General features: G+C 40.1%; 1 protein-coding gene across 2 annotated transcripts in view; it reads left to right on the top strand.

Annotated features, from left to right (window-relative positions):
• The first annotated feature begins 1,680 nt into the window (after positions 1-1,680).
• Positions 1,681-17,735, top strand: part of MTDH (metadherin) — a 33,623-nt gene continuing 17,568 nt past the window's right edge. For both annotated transcript variants that reach the window (XM_063172032.1, XM_063172022.1), the window contains exons 1-6: positions 1,681-2,100; positions 7,891-7,995; positions 12,192-12,273; positions 12,687-12,866; positions 14,244-14,312; positions 16,810-17,061. In XM_063172032.1, coding sequence (XP_063028102.1) covers positions 1,696-2,100; positions 7,891-7,995; positions 12,192-12,273; positions 12,687-12,866; positions 14,244-14,312; positions 16,810-17,061 — 1,093 coding nt within the window. In that variant the 5' untranslated portion in view covers positions 1,681-1,695. The remainder of the gene's footprint in view (positions 2,101-7,890; positions 7,996-12,191; positions 12,274-12,686; positions 12,867-14,243; positions 14,313-16,809; positions 17,062-17,735) is intronic.

Here is a 17,735-nt window from a genome sequence, read left to right as displayed (position 1 = left end):
CCTAAACTTCTTAGAATACTTACAGAATACATTATTTGGGATGTTAGGGTGGCTCAAATGTGCAACCAGTTGCAACAACAACAGTTAATATTTTCTGGAAAATGAAAACAGTCCACGCTAAACCATCCTTGACTAACTGCTGTCCTTCTATGACAAGGTGACCCACTTAGTGGATGAGGGAAGGAAAGGGTATGGATGTTGCCTACCTGGACTCTGGTAAAGCCTTTGACACTGCACAGCCCTCTCCTGGCTGCTAACAATTTGGGTGAGTGCAGTGCTTGCTGGATGAAATACTGGCTCGATGTCAGGCCCAGAGAGTGGTGGTGAATGGAACTGATGCAGTTGGCAGCTGGTCACTGGCAGCGCTGCTCAGGGATCAGTACTGGCTCCAGTTCTGTTTAACATCTTTATCAATGACCTCGACAAGGGGATCAAGTTGACCCTCAGCAAGTTTGCAGCTGACACCAAGTTGTGTGGGAGTGTTGATCTGCTGGAGGATAAGAAGGCTCTGCAGAGGGATCTGGACAGGCCGGATCGATGGGCTGAGGCCAATTTTAAGAGGTTCAGTGAGACTGAGTGCTGGGTTCTGCACTTGGATCACAGCAACCCCATGCCACACGCTTAGGGTGCGGTGTCTGGAAAGCTGCCCAGCGGAAAAGGAGCTGAGAGTGCTGGCTGACAGCAACTGAGCATGAGCCAATGTGTGCCCAGGTGGCCGAGAAGGCTGAGGGCATCCTGGCCTGGATCAGAAATAGCTTGGTCAGTAGGACCACAAAAGTGACTGTCACCCTGCACTTGGCACTGGTGAGGCTGAGCTGTGCTCAGCTCTGGGCCCCTCACTACAAGAAGGACATTGAGGTGCTGGAGCATGTCCAGAGAAAAGCAATGGAGCTGGTGAAGGGGCTGGAGCACAAGTCCTGTGTTCCTGAGGGAACTGTGGGTATTTAGCTTGGAAAAAAATGAGGCTCAGGGGTCACTTTATCACCTTTAAGGCGGCTGTAGCCAGGTTGGGAGGGCGGGGGGGCGGCCCCTTCAAGGAAAACATTGACAGGACGAGAGGACATCAAGCTGCGCCGGAGTAGCTTCACTCTGGAGATTAGGAGGAATTTTTTCACGGAAAGGGTGGTCAGATATTGGAATGGGCTGCCCACTCCTGGAGATGTCTAAGAAAATACTGAACGTGGCACTTAGTGCTAAGGTCTAGCTGTTCGGTCATAGGTTGGATTTGATGACCTCAGATTCCAACCCCTCGCCTTCGGCCGCTCCCGCTCCGTTCGCTGCCTGCCACGTCGAGCTCGCAGCCTTCCCCGCCGGCACCGCCCTTGGCTGGGCCGCGCCGGGCCGGGCGCGCCGGGGAGGCTGAGGAGGCTGAGGAGGCGGCGCGGCCCCCGCCCCGCGCGCGGCGCTGACGGCGCTGATGGCGCGCTGCGGCGGGCGCGCGGCGGGGCGGTGACGTCGCGCGCGAGGCGGAGGGCGGGGAGGAGGAAGAGGAGGAGACCCGGGCGGCCCCGAGGCTGAGGCAGCCGCGTCCAGCGGAGGCTCCGCTCCCGGACCGTCCCGTCCCGTCCTACCCCCACCCCCGGTGCCTCCGGTTCGGGCGGGCCGGCGCGGCTCTCCCGAGGCCGCGATGCGCTCGGCCTGAGCGCGCCCTCGCCGCCCCGCTCGGTTCGGGCCTCTGCGAGGCCGGGGACCGCGATGGCTGCGGGAAGCTGGCAGGAGGCGGCGGCCGGGTGGGCTGAGGAGGCGGCGGCCCGGGTGCGGGACGCCTTGTCGGGCGGGCTGGGGCTGCTGCGTGCCGAACTGGGCCTCGAACTGGGCCTCGACCCGCAGGCGCTGCCCACCTGGCTCGCGTTGGCGGTCCCGGCCGCGCTGGGGTTCGTGCTGCTGGGGCTGCTGCTGGCCGCGGCCTGCGGGGGCGGCCTCCGCAAGAAGCCGGCGCGGAGCGCGGCCGTGAGGAAGGGTGACGAGGCGGTCGGCGCGGGCCTGACGGCCGGCGGGGGCCAGGGCAAGTCGGCGGGCCCGGGCCCCGGGCAGCTGAACCTGAAAGGCGATGAGCAGAAGAAGCGAAACAGGAAGAAGCTGCCGGAGAAAGCGGCGCGGGTAAGAGGGAGTGAGGGCCGGGAGGGCAGCGGGGGTGAAACCGAGCTGACAGCGGCGGCACCGGGCGGGCTGTGGCACCCGGCCGGGTCCCGGTGGGGTCGCGTCTGCGAGCGGCCCGAGCCCGGCTGCCGCTCCCCGGGCCCTGCCGCGGTGGGAAGGATCCGGGTGCCGTAGAGGATCCCCGAGCCGCCGTGCGATATTTGCCTGTGAAAGGAAGTGTGGGGGTCCTGTCTGCTCTGGAGCCGTCTCAGGTCGCCTGGGTTACTTTGTTACTTTGAAAACCTGGAGGAGCAGCGCTGCCACAAGTAAACTGCACGTTAATAACCCTGGGTGATGAGGAAAAGGCTGGCTTTTTGGAAGCGTTTTATTGTAAACAAAAATCGTATGAAAGCTGCTATTACTGTTGTTATGCACTGAATAATAGGGTTAGCAACCAGTAGTGGAGTCCTTAGCATGGCTTAGAGTTTCAAGCCAGGAGTTGTAGTCTAGGCAGGTAAAGACTATTGGAAGCAGCATTCTAAGCTCTGTGAATGCTGTGATGATTCAAACTCGAGTCAGGTTTTTGCTTTGTATTTTCAATGGAACACGTTAGTGTCAAATGTTGCTGTGAGCGTGCCTCAGTAGGAATGTGTCTGATTTAGTTATTACTGTAAGGATCATCTCCTTTAATAAGGAAATCTGTGTCTTAGCAGCCCCTTAAAAAGAGATCATTCCTGTAGTTTATATTTTTTAAATCCTTAATATGTGTGGGAACCTTCCAGCTTTTACAGTATGCATCCATCCACTTAAGAGAAAATTAGTAGAAAGCAGAAATTGTCAACTGTCCTTTTAAAGCTTACAGTTGTCACAGTTTTGGGGCTTGAAGGGGATTGCTTCTATAGCTTTTGTATTGTTAGGATGTTTGTAATCCTATTTATGTCCAAATAGATTATAGGAATGAAAGTGTAACAGATGTCCCCTGCCTATTACAACTGTGTCGTATAATTATATCTTGCTCTATAAAATCTGAATTGTTTCCCTAATGATGAGAGAAAGGAGACACATTAGGTTTGTATCTTCACTTGGGTCCGTGGCAGCATTAAGATTTGAGAGGTTTGGGAAACTTTTTAATGAGAGTGTATGTCACCAACCTGTCTCTGAACACTGAACTACTGAAGTTGTTTCTGGAAGTTGCAAGAGACTGAATGTTGAGCACCAAGAAGAGGAAACATGATTCAGAGTCTTTCCAGTGTAGCTAGGTTCTCCATTTTGGAGAAAGCATGCTAAAGATGTAATTTTTTTCCCCATCTTGAGAAGCAGATACTTCAGGATCAAATAAATATGTTATGCTTTCTTGACAACAAAGACTAACCCTAGAAATTAAATCAAGTTTGCTTCATTTATTTTGTTGAAATTTCAGTATGAAAACAAATAACAAGCTCGTGCAAGTCATTGCCAAAGACATTAAAAATGCCTCCACAGAAGATTTGAGTGAATAGGTGGATATCTCTCTTGACTTGACAGATTCACAAAAACAAACTTTAGTAATTTTATATAAAAAATAACTGACTTTTTTGTGAATGTAAATAATTGTACTCTATTGAGCTTGGTTTATGTAGGCATAGAATAAAGTTAAGGCAATGCAGGAGCAAATCTTTTTGTAATCAAAAGAGCAAAGTAGTTTTTAAGCTGTCATTCTGTATCATTAGGATTTTAAAAGTTATTTTTATAGTACTTTGTATTCATTATTTCCATGGTGAGATAGAAAAAAATCCTACCTTCTTCCAAAAGGAAATGTACAAACTGAATCATTAACTGAAGTGCAAATAAGTTTATACCAGTGACAAAGTTTAATAGGCCTGCCTTGTGCTCATTTTCCAAGATAAGTTTGGAGACTAATATTAGCATGTCCCAGTGTTTTCTGACTTATGTGAAAAATTCTCAAAATAGCATTGGAAACGTAAAGATGCAACAAAAATTCTTACAGATTGCTGCCTGGTGATTTTCATCGTGTGGCTTGTGTGCTGTGATGCTAATACTGAGGGCTGGAGGGAAAAGCCTATTAGCAGTAGATTTACTACAGCCTTGCTATGCCAGGGTCTAGATTTCCATTGCAGGCAGTTCAGAAAGCTTAGAGCAACTGCTCTGTGGCTCTAAGAACACACTACAGATGTCTAATTAAAAGCTGTAGGGTTACTTTAATACAGAATTCCTGAGCTCACTGTATGGCAGGTGATGTGTAACACTCATCAGTCAGGGTCAGAAGTCTTCCTCACTGTGGCTTTTCTGAGGAGGAGTATTGATTGGTTTTTTCCTTGCATGTGGCTTTATTCAGTACCTGTATAAGTAGGGTCCAACTTACCCTACGTGTTCTTAGTAAAATAGGTTTCTTTGAATAGCACTGTGTTGACTGAATACAGTAGTACCTATGAGATTTTGTTTATTTACTTGCTATGAACAGACTGTGAAAAAAATGGAGCTGAAACTGTGTAGCATTCATTAAGATTAAAGTTTACAGAGCCAGTTCTGGCTTTCAGGCTGCTTGGAGCAGGGTATCATGGTGTCTTTACATCAGAGTCTGTCTGTGCAGTAAACCTGAAGCTGCTTTTTTTTTTTTTTTTTTTTTCGTTTTTATTTTAACTCCTGCAAGAGGCAAAGGTCTTTAGCCTCATTAAGAATTTTTTTTTTCTGTCCATAAAACTTTATAGTTAATTTTGATTCTTCCCCCTTCTGAATAATTACTGTGCCTCTCCTACTTCAGCAGAAAAAAAGTGAAGCTGTTCTTTACATGGTTTCTGTGCAATCTGCCAAGCACCACAGAAACTTGAGAGTAGCCATCTTCTGTGCTCTGCAACCACCAAAGGAAGCCGTTCACACCATCCATTTGTAGATGTGGAAAATACCAAATTGACTTGGTACTTCCTATTGTTTCTCATGCACCTGGAGAATAAATGCTACACATTCTAGTAAAAGTATTTGCATTCATTTGAGGAAGTTTCATATTTGAGCTTTTTGGGCTACGGCTGTTTATTGCTTCTTTGCACTTAGATTGTGTAAAGACTTTATACTTTCAGCTGATACTCAGGTGTTGGTTTGTGTATATGTTAGTGCTCATATGGCAAAAGTAGGGCTGTAGGATTCTTTGGGCCTCATAGAGAAAATTGCTTTGTTTCTTTCTGAAGAGAAGCTTGCAGAAAACATTGGTTACCAGATTCTTTCTTTGGCCAAGATATTCTAAGCTGAGGTATCTTTCTAATGGGTAACTGAGATTTTGACTAATACAGCGTTGTAGCTTGAGGTGATAGCAGTTTCATTAATACTGTTTGAAGCATGAAACTGAGTTATCCTTTGCACTACCATGTTTAAAGAGTACTTCTTGTTTGTTTTGAAAGTCTAAGCAAAACCTTTTCTACATTTGGTATATCTTAACACCCTCAAATGAAGTATGTGTGCAAACAGGTTTATTTAAGTATTGGAATTTTAAGGTCCTTAGGCAAGAAAAGCATTCAGTAATCAATGCTGTTACTGACAGCATTACTTCTGCCTTGTTGCATCTTGCCTGGCAGCTTTAAGATGAGGGTAGAAAAGATGGCAAATAATAAATTGCACAATTTTGAGTTAATTAATTTTGCCAGTGTGTGTTTAATTTATTACCCATAAAGTTTTAAACTTTGGGCTGTGGTTGTCTTTTTAAAATTAAACATTTCTGAATACTGTAGAAAAACTTTCTTGTTTCTTGCTTCCATTGCTTTCTTTCATCCAAAAATGGTCACATGGATTTTGGTTAAAATTCTATGATTCATCTATGGGCAGAAAATAAATGTGGAAAGCTTCCACTGAAAAGGAGGGTATTACAATTAAGGGATGTATTTCTCCCAAATGTATCAAAGTCCAAGTTTTCTAACATGTTTCTAAAGATTGTTGTTTACATGATCAGATGATCAGACACCATTTTGAACAGTCATGTGGATGAATTTTTCCAGAGGGTTTTTAATGGATATGAATTCGTTTATTAGTTCAGAGAAAGTGCTGAAGTTCTTTTAAACTAAAAAATAAAACTTCTATTTATTGAATAGTTGGAAGGGATTAATAAAGTACTTTTCAATTTAAGGTACATATGTAATAGCTAAGAAGCAAGGTACAGAATTTATAAAGTTAGTTGGCTGTAAAATTTTTGGTCTACACCCAATACAAGATGCATCAAATGTGTTATCTAACTTTACTTCTAAGCAGTCCCTGGAGAAAATAGAGAGGCACAAGAACTGACTTTTGACAATGAGTTATTTTGAAGATGAAATATCAGTTCTTTGGTATCCCTGTGGAATATACCAATAAGGCAAACTTGGTTTAGAAGAACTTTTAGAGAGAGTTCCTAGGTCAGACTTGTAAATTGTACTTTGTTTCAGAATGCTGGAAATGCACTGCATGTTAGATATGAGAAGTCTAGGTTAAAGCTGGTTGTTGAAGGAGAAGAGGGATAGGTGACCTGATCTTTCAATTTCTATTTATAGTTACTTTGAAGAAGTTGGCATGCTTGCTAACTACAGTAAGCAATACTGTGTTATGCACTAGTGAAATCATGCTGGGGTGATTTGCAGGCATAGTACAATGTGGCAAGACTTAAATGCCTCTAACAGTTAAACTGAGGATCAGATCTAATATTTGAAGGAATAGGCCATGCTAAGTTGTGATATGGCTTTTGTTTTATTTGGAGGCAATTAGGTTTGTATGAAGCAGATTTATAATAGCTTTTGGGTTTTTAATAGCAAAAAAAAATTAACTGAAGGTAATAGAGCTTGAAATTTCTTTTGAGAGAATTGCAGGATTTAAAGCAGCTTTGAAGTAGCTATTTATGCTTATTTAGTTTTCAGTCATTCATTTATCTGAGTCATTCTGAATGTGAACCAGTGATATTTGTGTGGACTCTATCAATTACTACTCTTAACAATTGTTTTCCATGTAGTGAAATTAATGGCTGACTGTGGTATAATATTTAGATCTTTTTTTGCAGTTAAGCAGAGTAACTTCAGTCATAGCTTCTTGTTAGAAGTAAATGATTTCTAAATTACTACATTTCTGTAGGGGAATATATAGACTAAGGTGTATGCTTTTGCTGTCAAAAGTAACGTAAAGACTCATTTAATGATTGTCCAGAGTTTTAATTTTATATATTGAATAACACATGCTCATTTTCTTTCCTTAATTGTGTGAGGGAGAAATGGTAGAGTAATGTAACACCTGTAATCAAGTCTGTCTGAAAAGAACAATGGGCTACCATGCTTAGTCATGCTTCACATTTGATTTCTAATTTCTGTTCTACTATGAAGTTTAACTTGCGAAGGAAGTGAGCTGGGAGGGAACTTGCATAGAGAGAAATTGCAGATGTTTGGTCAATGTAGAAATTACTTTTTAAAGTTAGTCCTCTTGCTGAACTGCTACAAAGTGGTAATCGTGTTGATTTAATTAGATAATTTATGGCATGTACAACTGTAGCTGAATCAGTTTTCAGAACAGCTACAGGTAATTTCAAAAGCTGGTTAATTTCCAAAATTTACCTTCTGCTATGAAATTCCTGGATTGAATAGGAGTGAGTTGAAATTATAAGACTTGTTCACTTTGCATTTTCATTTCTTTGGTAAATACAGAATTGCAGTAGATCCTTTGAACAACAATCTACAATTTGGTCTGCTCTATTCAATAATCTTACAGGCATTTTTCCATCAACAATTACATTTCAGTAATAGTGTAATTTGAGCTTTCTTTCATTTGCTTTCTCTAATTTTTTATTATTTATGCTCATTGTTTACACAGCCTAATGGACGGTCTTTCCTTGATGTATCTGAAGATGAAGTAATACAAACTGTCCATAAAGACAATATAAAGCAGCCTGTGGACACAGAAAAGAAGAATGAAAAGGTTAGTTATGGATACACAGCAAAAATGTTGAAGTTTGATTTATAATATTTCAATATCTAATAACTGGTTTTGGTTTGAAATCCTGTTACTTACATGAATGAAGAGGCAGATTTCTTACTGTGAAGAGTACTAAATCCAATTTGGAGTTGAAAAGAGTTAAAGTAGTATTTTCTTAACTTCTGAGACATTCCTTATCTCAGAATGTTTGTCAAGAAAACCCCACACCCAGCCCCCCACTAAACACTGATATCTCTGTTCATCATGTGACAGCGTTAAGCCTACAGAAATAAAGTTTGTTTCATCTTGATGGCTTCATGGGGATGCAGCATAATGATAGTATTGTTAAGTGCCTTGTAAATGGTCTACCAATTGGGGGACTACTATTCAAAGGATTTAGACCATGTGCCTGCTTATTTCTTTTGCCAGATGTATCCATTGCTGATTAGAGTGCTTGATTTTTGATGGTAAATGTGAGCTTTGAAGTCTGGTGTGGGTTTTTTTGTTACGCAAATTAAACAGCTACATTAAAATATATTTTAAACCATCCATCTGCAATGTCTAATCTAAAAGTAACCTTACTACTGGCAGTGTTCTTTTTTGAACCGTGAGGACTAATCTTCTTTTGTTATATATGCTGTTATTTATGGGCAACATGGATATGCTTGAGCCTTTGATAATTTTTTTTTGCTTGATTCTTTTACTAACATTGTGCATGAAGTTTTCCCACTGTCATTGTTTTCTGACTTATTTTCTTCAATAAAGCACTTTTGTTGTAACTGTAGTGAGGAAAAATAGAAGGTTGTATATAAACAGTCAGAAACACTTTGCTGTGAGGGTGGTGAGGCACTTGAACAGGTTGCCCAGAGAAGCTGTGGATGCCCGATCCCTGGAAGTGTTCAAGGCCAGGCTGGACGGGGCTTTGAGCAACCTGGTCTAGTGAAAGGTGTGCCTGCCTATGGCAGGGGTTGGAACTAGATGATCTTTAAGGTCCCTTCCAATCCCAGCTTTAATAAATACACTTGCTTACCCTCTTTTGTGGTTAGTATTTTGGCTAAAAGACTGTATCCTTTTAGTTTGCTGTAGGACTTTAAATGTTTTTGCAATTTGCAAATTGATTGACTTTTCTGTGAAATAGGTTTGCCTTAAAGTTCCATGCTGTGTGGCTCTTCCTCTTCTCCATGTTTTGCATATCAGATTGACTTTGCTGAGGTTTTTTTTCCCAAGAACATACCACAATTTGAACCTGAATGAACAACTCTATTTGCAGGTTTTCAAGTAGAGTAGGTGTTTAGATTCTAAACTCAACTTCATGTTAAAATTACAAACACAGTGACATGAATTTTAAAATGTGAAGCTGAAACTGCAGCTCTAGGAAGTGAGTACCATTAAATGAATGTGGATGATTATTCAAATTGTGGTTTCATATCACTTTGGGAGATCCTGGGCAGAAAATGATTGGGTCGGGAGTAAATTGTTACCCTTCAATTAAAAGCATGCTTAAGAACTTCCTTTGAACTATGGTAACTGTACAGGCTTTTAATTATTTGGTAAGGCTTCTCAGGGCATCCATAACATGTGTAACATTACAAACCTGCTGAGGTTGTAGGGGGTCCTGTGTAAGTGTCTTTGTGTACCATCTTTGGGATGGATGGTGTAAGAGAGTGGCTGTGATTGAAGTTGTATGTGCATGTGTGTTACATATATGAATGCATATAGCATATGGTCCGAAGGGCATGGTTATTTTTTTGTGCTTCAGTATATGTGTTCAGTAAAAATCACACATCCTTTGTGTTTCTGTATTTCTTGGCTGCTTCAGGGCTGTGAATTTCATGTGTGTTTTTCTGCTTTGTGAGAGGGGAAGCTTTGGGTAATGTCTGGACTCTGGCTGCTCACCAGGTTTATTCTGCAATTAGTGACTTGCCGCAGTACAGGGGTTTCTTTAGTGGTTAGTGTAAAGAGCTGTTCCCTAAGAAATGATTGTGGGAAGTTAAAATGTCATCATCCATTCTGTTTGCAAGCACATAACTGCTTTGTCTTGAACACTAGAAATGATTACTCAGCTAGGGATCAAGAAGAAAGGTTTATTTTTCTATTGTTCTTGCATGGGGCACAATGCATCCTAAAGACTTAAAAAATTTTGGCAGGCCTGCAGTATTCTTCATGTGCTCCTTGGCTGTTGGCAGAGCCAACACTGGCATCTTTGTGTGTTGCAGAAGGTGACAGTCTGAATGCATAGATTTCTGCAGAATGACTGGCTGGCTTGCTCTGGCTTTAGCATCTTTTGCTGTTTCTTTCCATCAGTTTGGTACTGAGATAGCAACTGGTGCAGTACAAAGTTTATTAGGTGATGTGTTGATTGGATAAAAAAGGATGGTTCTGGTTTTTCAGAACAGGGTAACACAGTTTAGGAAAGTAAACACGTTTTCAAGATTTGCATTCTTGATCCTTTTAAAAACAGTGTTTGTTAATCACAAACTTCTTTTTCAGCTGTTAAACTTCAATGTTTTCCTGAAAAGTATAAAATTTGATGGCAATACTACCATAGGAGCTAGCTATTTAACGAAACTGAAGTCACAATTTGGAAGAGTAGTCATCTTGAACTGTTGTCAGGGAGCCTTCTGAAGTAATTTCAGGTGTTCTCTTAGTGCCAAAAGACAGTTGGGTAGTTATGGCTTTGTGGATAGAAACTTTAGGATCTCAAGTTCCAGTCTCAGTGTAGCTGCAAATGGTAGACAAAGGTACAAACTTATTCTGTTTGTAATCTTTCTCTAGTTGAGCTTGAAGAGGCAATATATAACTAATTTTAATGCTAATTCTCACTTTCCTTTTTAATTCTTTCATTAGAAGATGCCCTAGCAAATAATTTGACTTGTTCATATTTTTAGAACCAATTCTCTTCAGGTTCCTTTTGAAACCAGCCCTTCTCTTTTGGAGGCTTTTCAGAAGTTAGTTAGCTGGTATGTGGGCAAAGGTAGTCTGCTGAGCAAATGAAAATTCAGCTTGGGTCCCCATGTACGTTAAACCATGAGCTAACTGTTCAAATTAGTTCCCAAATGTTATAGGTGTGGTGATGCAGCATTGATATAAGCAGTGAGTTTTTTATCATCTCTGCTGCACTAACAAGCTGTACTGCTCTCAGCACCTGTATTGAAGCTGCAGATTACTCTGGGGACGTGGTAACTCTAAGGCACACGAGCTGCACGCCATTGTGGGGCCCATAGCATATCTGCAGCAGATGTAGTAATAATTTAGGTGTTACCAATTCTGAATTCCAGAGAGATTGTTAGACACTTCTTGGACATTTAAGACTAGAAAACCAAATTTTGGGAACTCGGGTATACAGCTGGCAATTACTAGTCTGACTCTGGCAGATGTATTCCAGAAAGATGTCCAGCATTCTTGAAATATTTCAGAGACTGAATAAGTGAATAGTTTCCCTTGTAACATTTGAGGGGAAAACCATATTTCTTTTTAGTCTCGTTGTTTTTCATTCATGTTTATCTGGTAGTTCTTACACCTTTCTTCACTAGGTTGAAAAGCTTTTCAGTACTGTATCTTCCTTCTATGGTAGTCAAGTCAATTTGCTCCAAGGCTTTCTGCAATATATTTTCTCCCAATATCTTGGGGTTATTTTCCTCAATACTATGTTTTCAACACTCTATATTGCTACCTGTTGCACTGAAACTATTTGCAGAAGCAGTCATGTCTGTTCTTATTTGTTTAGCTTAGCTCTTACATCCAAGAAGCCATAACTGGTGAAACCTTGAGGAAAAGAGAGTTTGGAATGTATGGGCTCTAATCACAGCTTGTGTTTGGAAGTAATTTACAAGCTAGATTTTTTTAACCTTTTTTTTTTTTTTAAAGAGTTGCTGACATTGTTTATTTCTTCATGTGTAACTTTATACTTCTGCACAAAACAAATTTTGACAGAGTGACATCTGCCTGCTAAACAGCTCATTACTCCTCTGTGACTATGATGCTGCCGGCGTAGTTTCTTCTACTGGCTTTGTACTCTGCAGCATAAGTAATGTTCCCCTCACCTGCCAATTCTGTGCTGCATAAGTCTTTCACAGTGTGTTGTTCTGGAGAATCTCTTTTAAATTTATTCCTGTATTTTAGGAGGAGAGTGAGTTCTGAATCACTATACCAAGTGATCAGTAAGTAATCATTAAGAAAATGTTTTCTTTTTATTCTAGTCAAAGAAAAAAAAGAAATCAAAGGGAGATTCCAAAACAGTTCAGGATACATCTCGTCTGGATGGAAAGGAAGTTGATGAAGGTACTGAACACAAACTTAACACCAAGCGCAAACATTGTGGCTTAAGTGCTGTTTAAGATTTACTCATGTTTGGTTCATAAAGAAACACAAGAAACTCATAACTCCATAGTCATGTATTATATATGGAAATAGATTCTTTGAAACAACAGTAATTAGTAACTTCAACTGATTTTTTTAAAGTAATTTATAAAAACTGAGAAACTATGGATAGTAAGGTGTTCATGCTATTCATGTTTTGCTCTGTGAAGCCAAGTATTATCGCAGAAACCCTTGCCTTTAATCATTTGTGTTTTCAATCTAAAGTTGAAGCTGACTGGTTAAAATGCCCTCAGACTTCTCTTTGATATGAAACAAGCTAAAAATCTTTTCTTCCTCTCTGGCTTAGTGATTTTTTCGTTTGGGTGACGTTTTAGGAGCCTGGGAAACAAAAATCAGTAACAGAGAGAAGCGCCAGCAGCGTAAACGAGACAAGGTGCTGACCGACAGTGGCTCAGGAGAATCAAATCTCCAGGGCGTAGAAAACACAGTTACTGTATCCATTGAACAGCTGATGCCTACACCATCACTTCCAGTTGGTCTCAGAAAAAATAAAGGTATGATGCTTGATAGATCTGTGAATGTGTCCTAGAAAGATAACTTGACTTGAATGCTTAAATAGTGACTTTGTTTTGGATGTATGTTAGGTATATTTGGAGGTGAAACTCTTGAGGAAATTATTTCAAGCTGTGTAAAAGTACTTTCTCATTGTGCACAACTCCCCCTTTTCTAGCCATATTTTTGGGGAAACCCAAGAGTGCTTTGGGGCAAGTGGCTAAGGCACTGGCCTCCATCCACGCTGGTGCGCTGTTGGTTGCTGCACAGCTGCACAGGCCCGTCCCTGTTCCTTCACTTGTGCTCTGTGACTCTGCCCTTTGTTTTCAGAAACTTCAAAGGCATCCTCAGCACTGCTGCAGGCAGCACCAACTCCTTAACTTTTTGAGTGCTTCCTTCTGGGAAGGTTATGCCTCTGAAGTTCTCTTAAAATATCATTCACTGCTTAACATGTAGGTATTTTTTTCCAACATAGATTTAGTAGCATCATGTTCTAAAGCTGTTCATAATGGGTAAGGCACATGTGGCTGAGATTTACTAGTCAATTACTGTAGCTGAAGATTCAGTAGATACAGCTGCTGCTGTTACAGAAGCAAAAGATTGTGTGGGCACAGGAATTCCTATTTGGGTAAAACTGAGAAATAGATGCTTTAGTTAAAGGAAAATTGGTGTTCTAGCAAAGCGACAAAAAGACTGAGCTGAACAATTGTCTGGTACCTTGAAACAGTTCATTGAAATTGGTATGCCTCACCCTCCTGTCCTGTTTCATTGACTCTCATTTGCACCTTGACTGAGTGCATCATTGTTGCCCTGAGGACTAGATCAGTTGTTTCCTGTTGTCTTTTTTTTCCCCTCAGTTTGCACAGAGTTTCAAGAAATGGTAGTTCCAACTGTCTTGATGCACTGTTACTAACTGTAACTACTGTAACCTCTCATACTTTTTTTGTATCTTGTGTATCACCGTGTACAAGACTAATCCAAAAAGAATTTAGCTGTATCTAGTGTTTTTATGGCGAGGTAGATGTTAGAAAGAGTTACAGGTCTGAAATACTTAGAGCCACTCTTTGCTTGTAAATAACAACCTGTGTTTTAGATTTATGCTCTTTGTTCATTGGGAAAGTAGTTTAAGTTCTTTGAAATCTGTATTATTTGGTATATAGGTCCCAAGTCACTTTGACAGCATTCTGTCTGCAGCATAAACACAAATAATAAAAAATAGAGCGTTTTAATTTTATCCTTAAGTTTTCTGGAAGTGTCTGAATTTACTGTAAGGTACTAATATATTATTTTCTTAAAATATTAGTAATGGATTGTTAAAAGATTTTTACAGGTGTTGTTTTTTAAAAAAGCTTAATCTACCTTTGTTTGCTCTTAATCAGGTGATTCGCTTTTGAATGCACAGATTAACAGTTCTAAACCTGCGAAGGGGGAGTCATCAATTCCACAAGGTAAAGTTTCTGTTATTGGTCATCCTAAGTAACTAGAGGAGTATTTTACAGAAGTGAAAACAGCAACTGTCGTTGCAGGGTTTTGAGTTACTGGCCTGGAACTTTACTGTACATCTGGCTCTTTTGGCTATGCAAATATTATACTTCTAAGTTCCAGTTATTTCTTAAGAAGTTGAAAACAGTCTCTGTTACATGTAGAAATTTTGAATTTTCAGGTAGATTACCTGTTATAAAAATCTTTATGTGCAGAACAGTAACATTTATTTTTAAGCTCTGCTGAAAAATTCTTTATGCTAGCTTTTCAGACTTACTCACGTATTTGTGTTAATGAATTGTTTTGTCAAAGAAACCCTGGTATAGAAAACTGCAGAAAGCTCACAAGTCCTGATTATTGTTTACACTTGTTCCAGGTTGAATATACAAGTTACTCAGTTCTTTACATTCTCCTTTGAGATGCATAAATACATAAGTTTTGAAAGTTCTTACTTATAAACTTACATGTTTATAAAAAGAATATACTTGACATATGTCATACACAAAACTTAATATATTTGACTAGTAAATCTTAAGTTTTCTAATAACAGATACTGCTATAATAATACTTGAAGTGAATTAGTTTGACATAATCAAATCAAGATGGTTGTTACTTACATATAGCCAACGTTAGCTGTGTTGCTGTAATCAAAAATAACTAGTATAAATAAGCAAATCAAAAAATGAATTAATAAAAGCACACAGATCCAGAAAGTGAATTCCTTTCTGCTTGTTTTTGAGAGCTTTTACTTCACACACAAATATATATATATATCCTATATATATATCCTATACCATGGCTGAGAAGGAGGGTGCTGAATTCTTCAGAAATGCCTAATGGGAGCACAGGGGAAAATAACCGAGTTTCAGTAAGGGGAAGGTCATGAGGAAAAAAGTTTTTCATGAGATAGTTCAGAGCATCTCTGGGCAATCAGCCTTTATGGTTTCCAGAACTTCAATAATGTAGTATAATTTTGAAGTTACCTCTGCATTGAACAAAAGGTGGGACTAGGTGACTTTGAGAGTTCCTTTTCAATCTTTGGTTTTCTGTGATTCAGTGAGAACTGGCTGGTCATTTAGAAGTTGAAGTTTTTGACAAGAGAGAAGTATAATAAAGAGGAAAAAAAAGAGTAAAACAGAGAATAATCAAGCTCCTTCTTCAGAACCTCAGCTGCCTTTTTGCAAAGTTGCAGAAAAGTTTTTCTAGCAACTGCAGTTTGGTTTCTGTCTCTTCAGTATTCTTTTGTTGCCTTTCCCTAAGACTTCATGTGATGCTAGGAGGACATTGACTGACAGGAGCAATGCTGGTGCTGTAGACCAAGGGCAGTGGTTTTTGTACAGCAATGGTGACCTTACAGATGTCTGTGTTTGGAATTGATTTGTCTGAGAAAATCTAGGCATATCTCATCTAATTCATTCTATGTCAGAGAGGCCAGCTTGAATTGGGTATGTTGATGCTGCCTCAGTTACGAGTTCATTTGACAGATAAAATATTTGGTCTGTATTTTTTGTTGGCATATGATACTGACTTGTGCATAAGGGTTTGGCTTACTGTTTAAGTGTTACACTTGTAATATGCAAATATTTCTTAAATGCTTGTGGAAGAGCAGTTTTTCTGGTTTTTTCCACTGCATATATAAAAAGAGAAAGGGGATTTGATAAACAAAGCACTTTGAGAAAGGTTTGTGATATATAGGAAGGGAGGCTGGATGCACTAGCCCTTATATTTTATAGGGACATAAATGTAAAAATCTTCTATTATGATCTTTGTCTCAGTGTACTGCTGACTTCTCCAAGAATACATTAAACTTGCAGTGGCTAGTAATTTCTCATGAGGGTAACATGTAACAGATTCTTGCAGTGTTGTGGTCTTTTACCTTAGTGAAACATAAAATATGTTACAAATTGAGTGTAACTATGATTTCTGTCTCTCACTGTGAGGGATTCTATGATCAGTATGATATCTATGCTCTTTGTAAATGCTGTGTAGTGTTTAGGAAGTATTTTCTAGTACTTGGTAATTTTGTCTACATCCTGCTTGGAGAACTGCTGCACGCAGTTATGAAACAGGAAATACCGTTTAGTGTGTGGGTTTTTTCCACAAGTCATCCCCATACTGTCTAAGAGAAATTAGCTGACAGTTTTGAAAGTACCCTCCCCACCCTTTTTCTAATCTAGAGACACCACCAGTTCACCAACACTGGGTTCAAGCCCTATAAAGAAAGGGATGAGGAAAGAGTGCAGTTGGTCCTGTTTTTTCCTCCCTCTTCAAGTTGGTAGACAGATGGTGCATATCATCTGAACTGGAAAATCAGCTGAGACAGAGCAGCAGCCTTGTCTGTATCACACTGGTGTAGCAAAGCTGCCATTCATTTGGGGTTTTTTATTAAGTGAATGTGCAAATATGTGATATTTTTGATTCTCCATCCAGTTAAATAATCCTTTTGTTATTGTTGTATTTAAGTTTCTCCGGGATTGAGTGAAAGCCATACAGTAAATGGAGGAAGCTGGAATGAGAAGCCTGTAAAAATCTCCTCACAGATTGGCGTAGGGGAGGAGAAATGGACATCTGTTTCTTCAACTGCAGCTGGGAAGAGGAAGACTGAGACATTGGCGTGGGGCCAAGACACTGGAGATGCTAATGGAAATGGAAAGGACTGGGGAGTAAGCCTGGTGGGCAGGCCCTGGAAAGAGCGTTCTTTGTTCACTCCTATTGGTAAGCTATTTCCAAGAACTTGCTTCATGTAAGCGATTTTACATAAATGTATTTTTTAGTAGTCTCTGAAATATTTTTGTTTATATATTAAAAAATCTTGACATGGTCTTGTGAAATATTAACAGCACAATTTCTGTTTACTGCAAGTGCTGATGGCTTAGCATCTATGTTTTTGTGTACAATTAAACTGGGTTTTTTGGGTTTATCTGACATAAAATTATTTCTGTGAAGGAACGCAGGAACGCAGTGTTGTTCATAAAGTTCTGGAGATGATTACTAAGCCATTTTGGAGCATAATTTATTTTAAATAATGTCTTAAAACCCAGGTTGTAAGTCTCTTCTGTTGATCCTACATGATGAAATCAATTGTCTCATTTTGGCAGGTATTTTTTTTTTTAGGCCCCAGGCATAAACATTGTTTAACTCTTGTGACACTTAGTGTTACACTGGTTTTCTCATTACGCTGTTTTTCTCAAAACAGTGTTACACTATTTTTCTCATTAGAAACTGGGCTTTTTTTTAGTGCTTAGTACAGTTTTCTGCTGTTTTTCCTGTGCTGTCCATAGTAATAATGGAGAAGAGATTTCTTGATTTCTCTCTGGGCAACAGTCATCAAGTTATTAGTAAATGCTGTAACATGGCCCTCCCCACTGTTCAGTCTAAGTATCCTCATC

Source organism: Melospiza melodia, chromosome 1, assembly GCF_035770615.1.
Source record: "Melospiza melodia melodia isolate bMelMel2 chromosome 1, bMelMel2.pri, whole genome shotgun sequence".
In the NCBI taxonomy this organism is placed as follows: domain Eukaryota; kingdom Metazoa; phylum Chordata; class Aves; order Passeriformes; family Passerellidae; genus Melospiza; species Melospiza melodia.
Note: the sequence above shows the minus strand (reverse complement) of the source record. Positions and strands in the feature narration are given on the sequence as shown.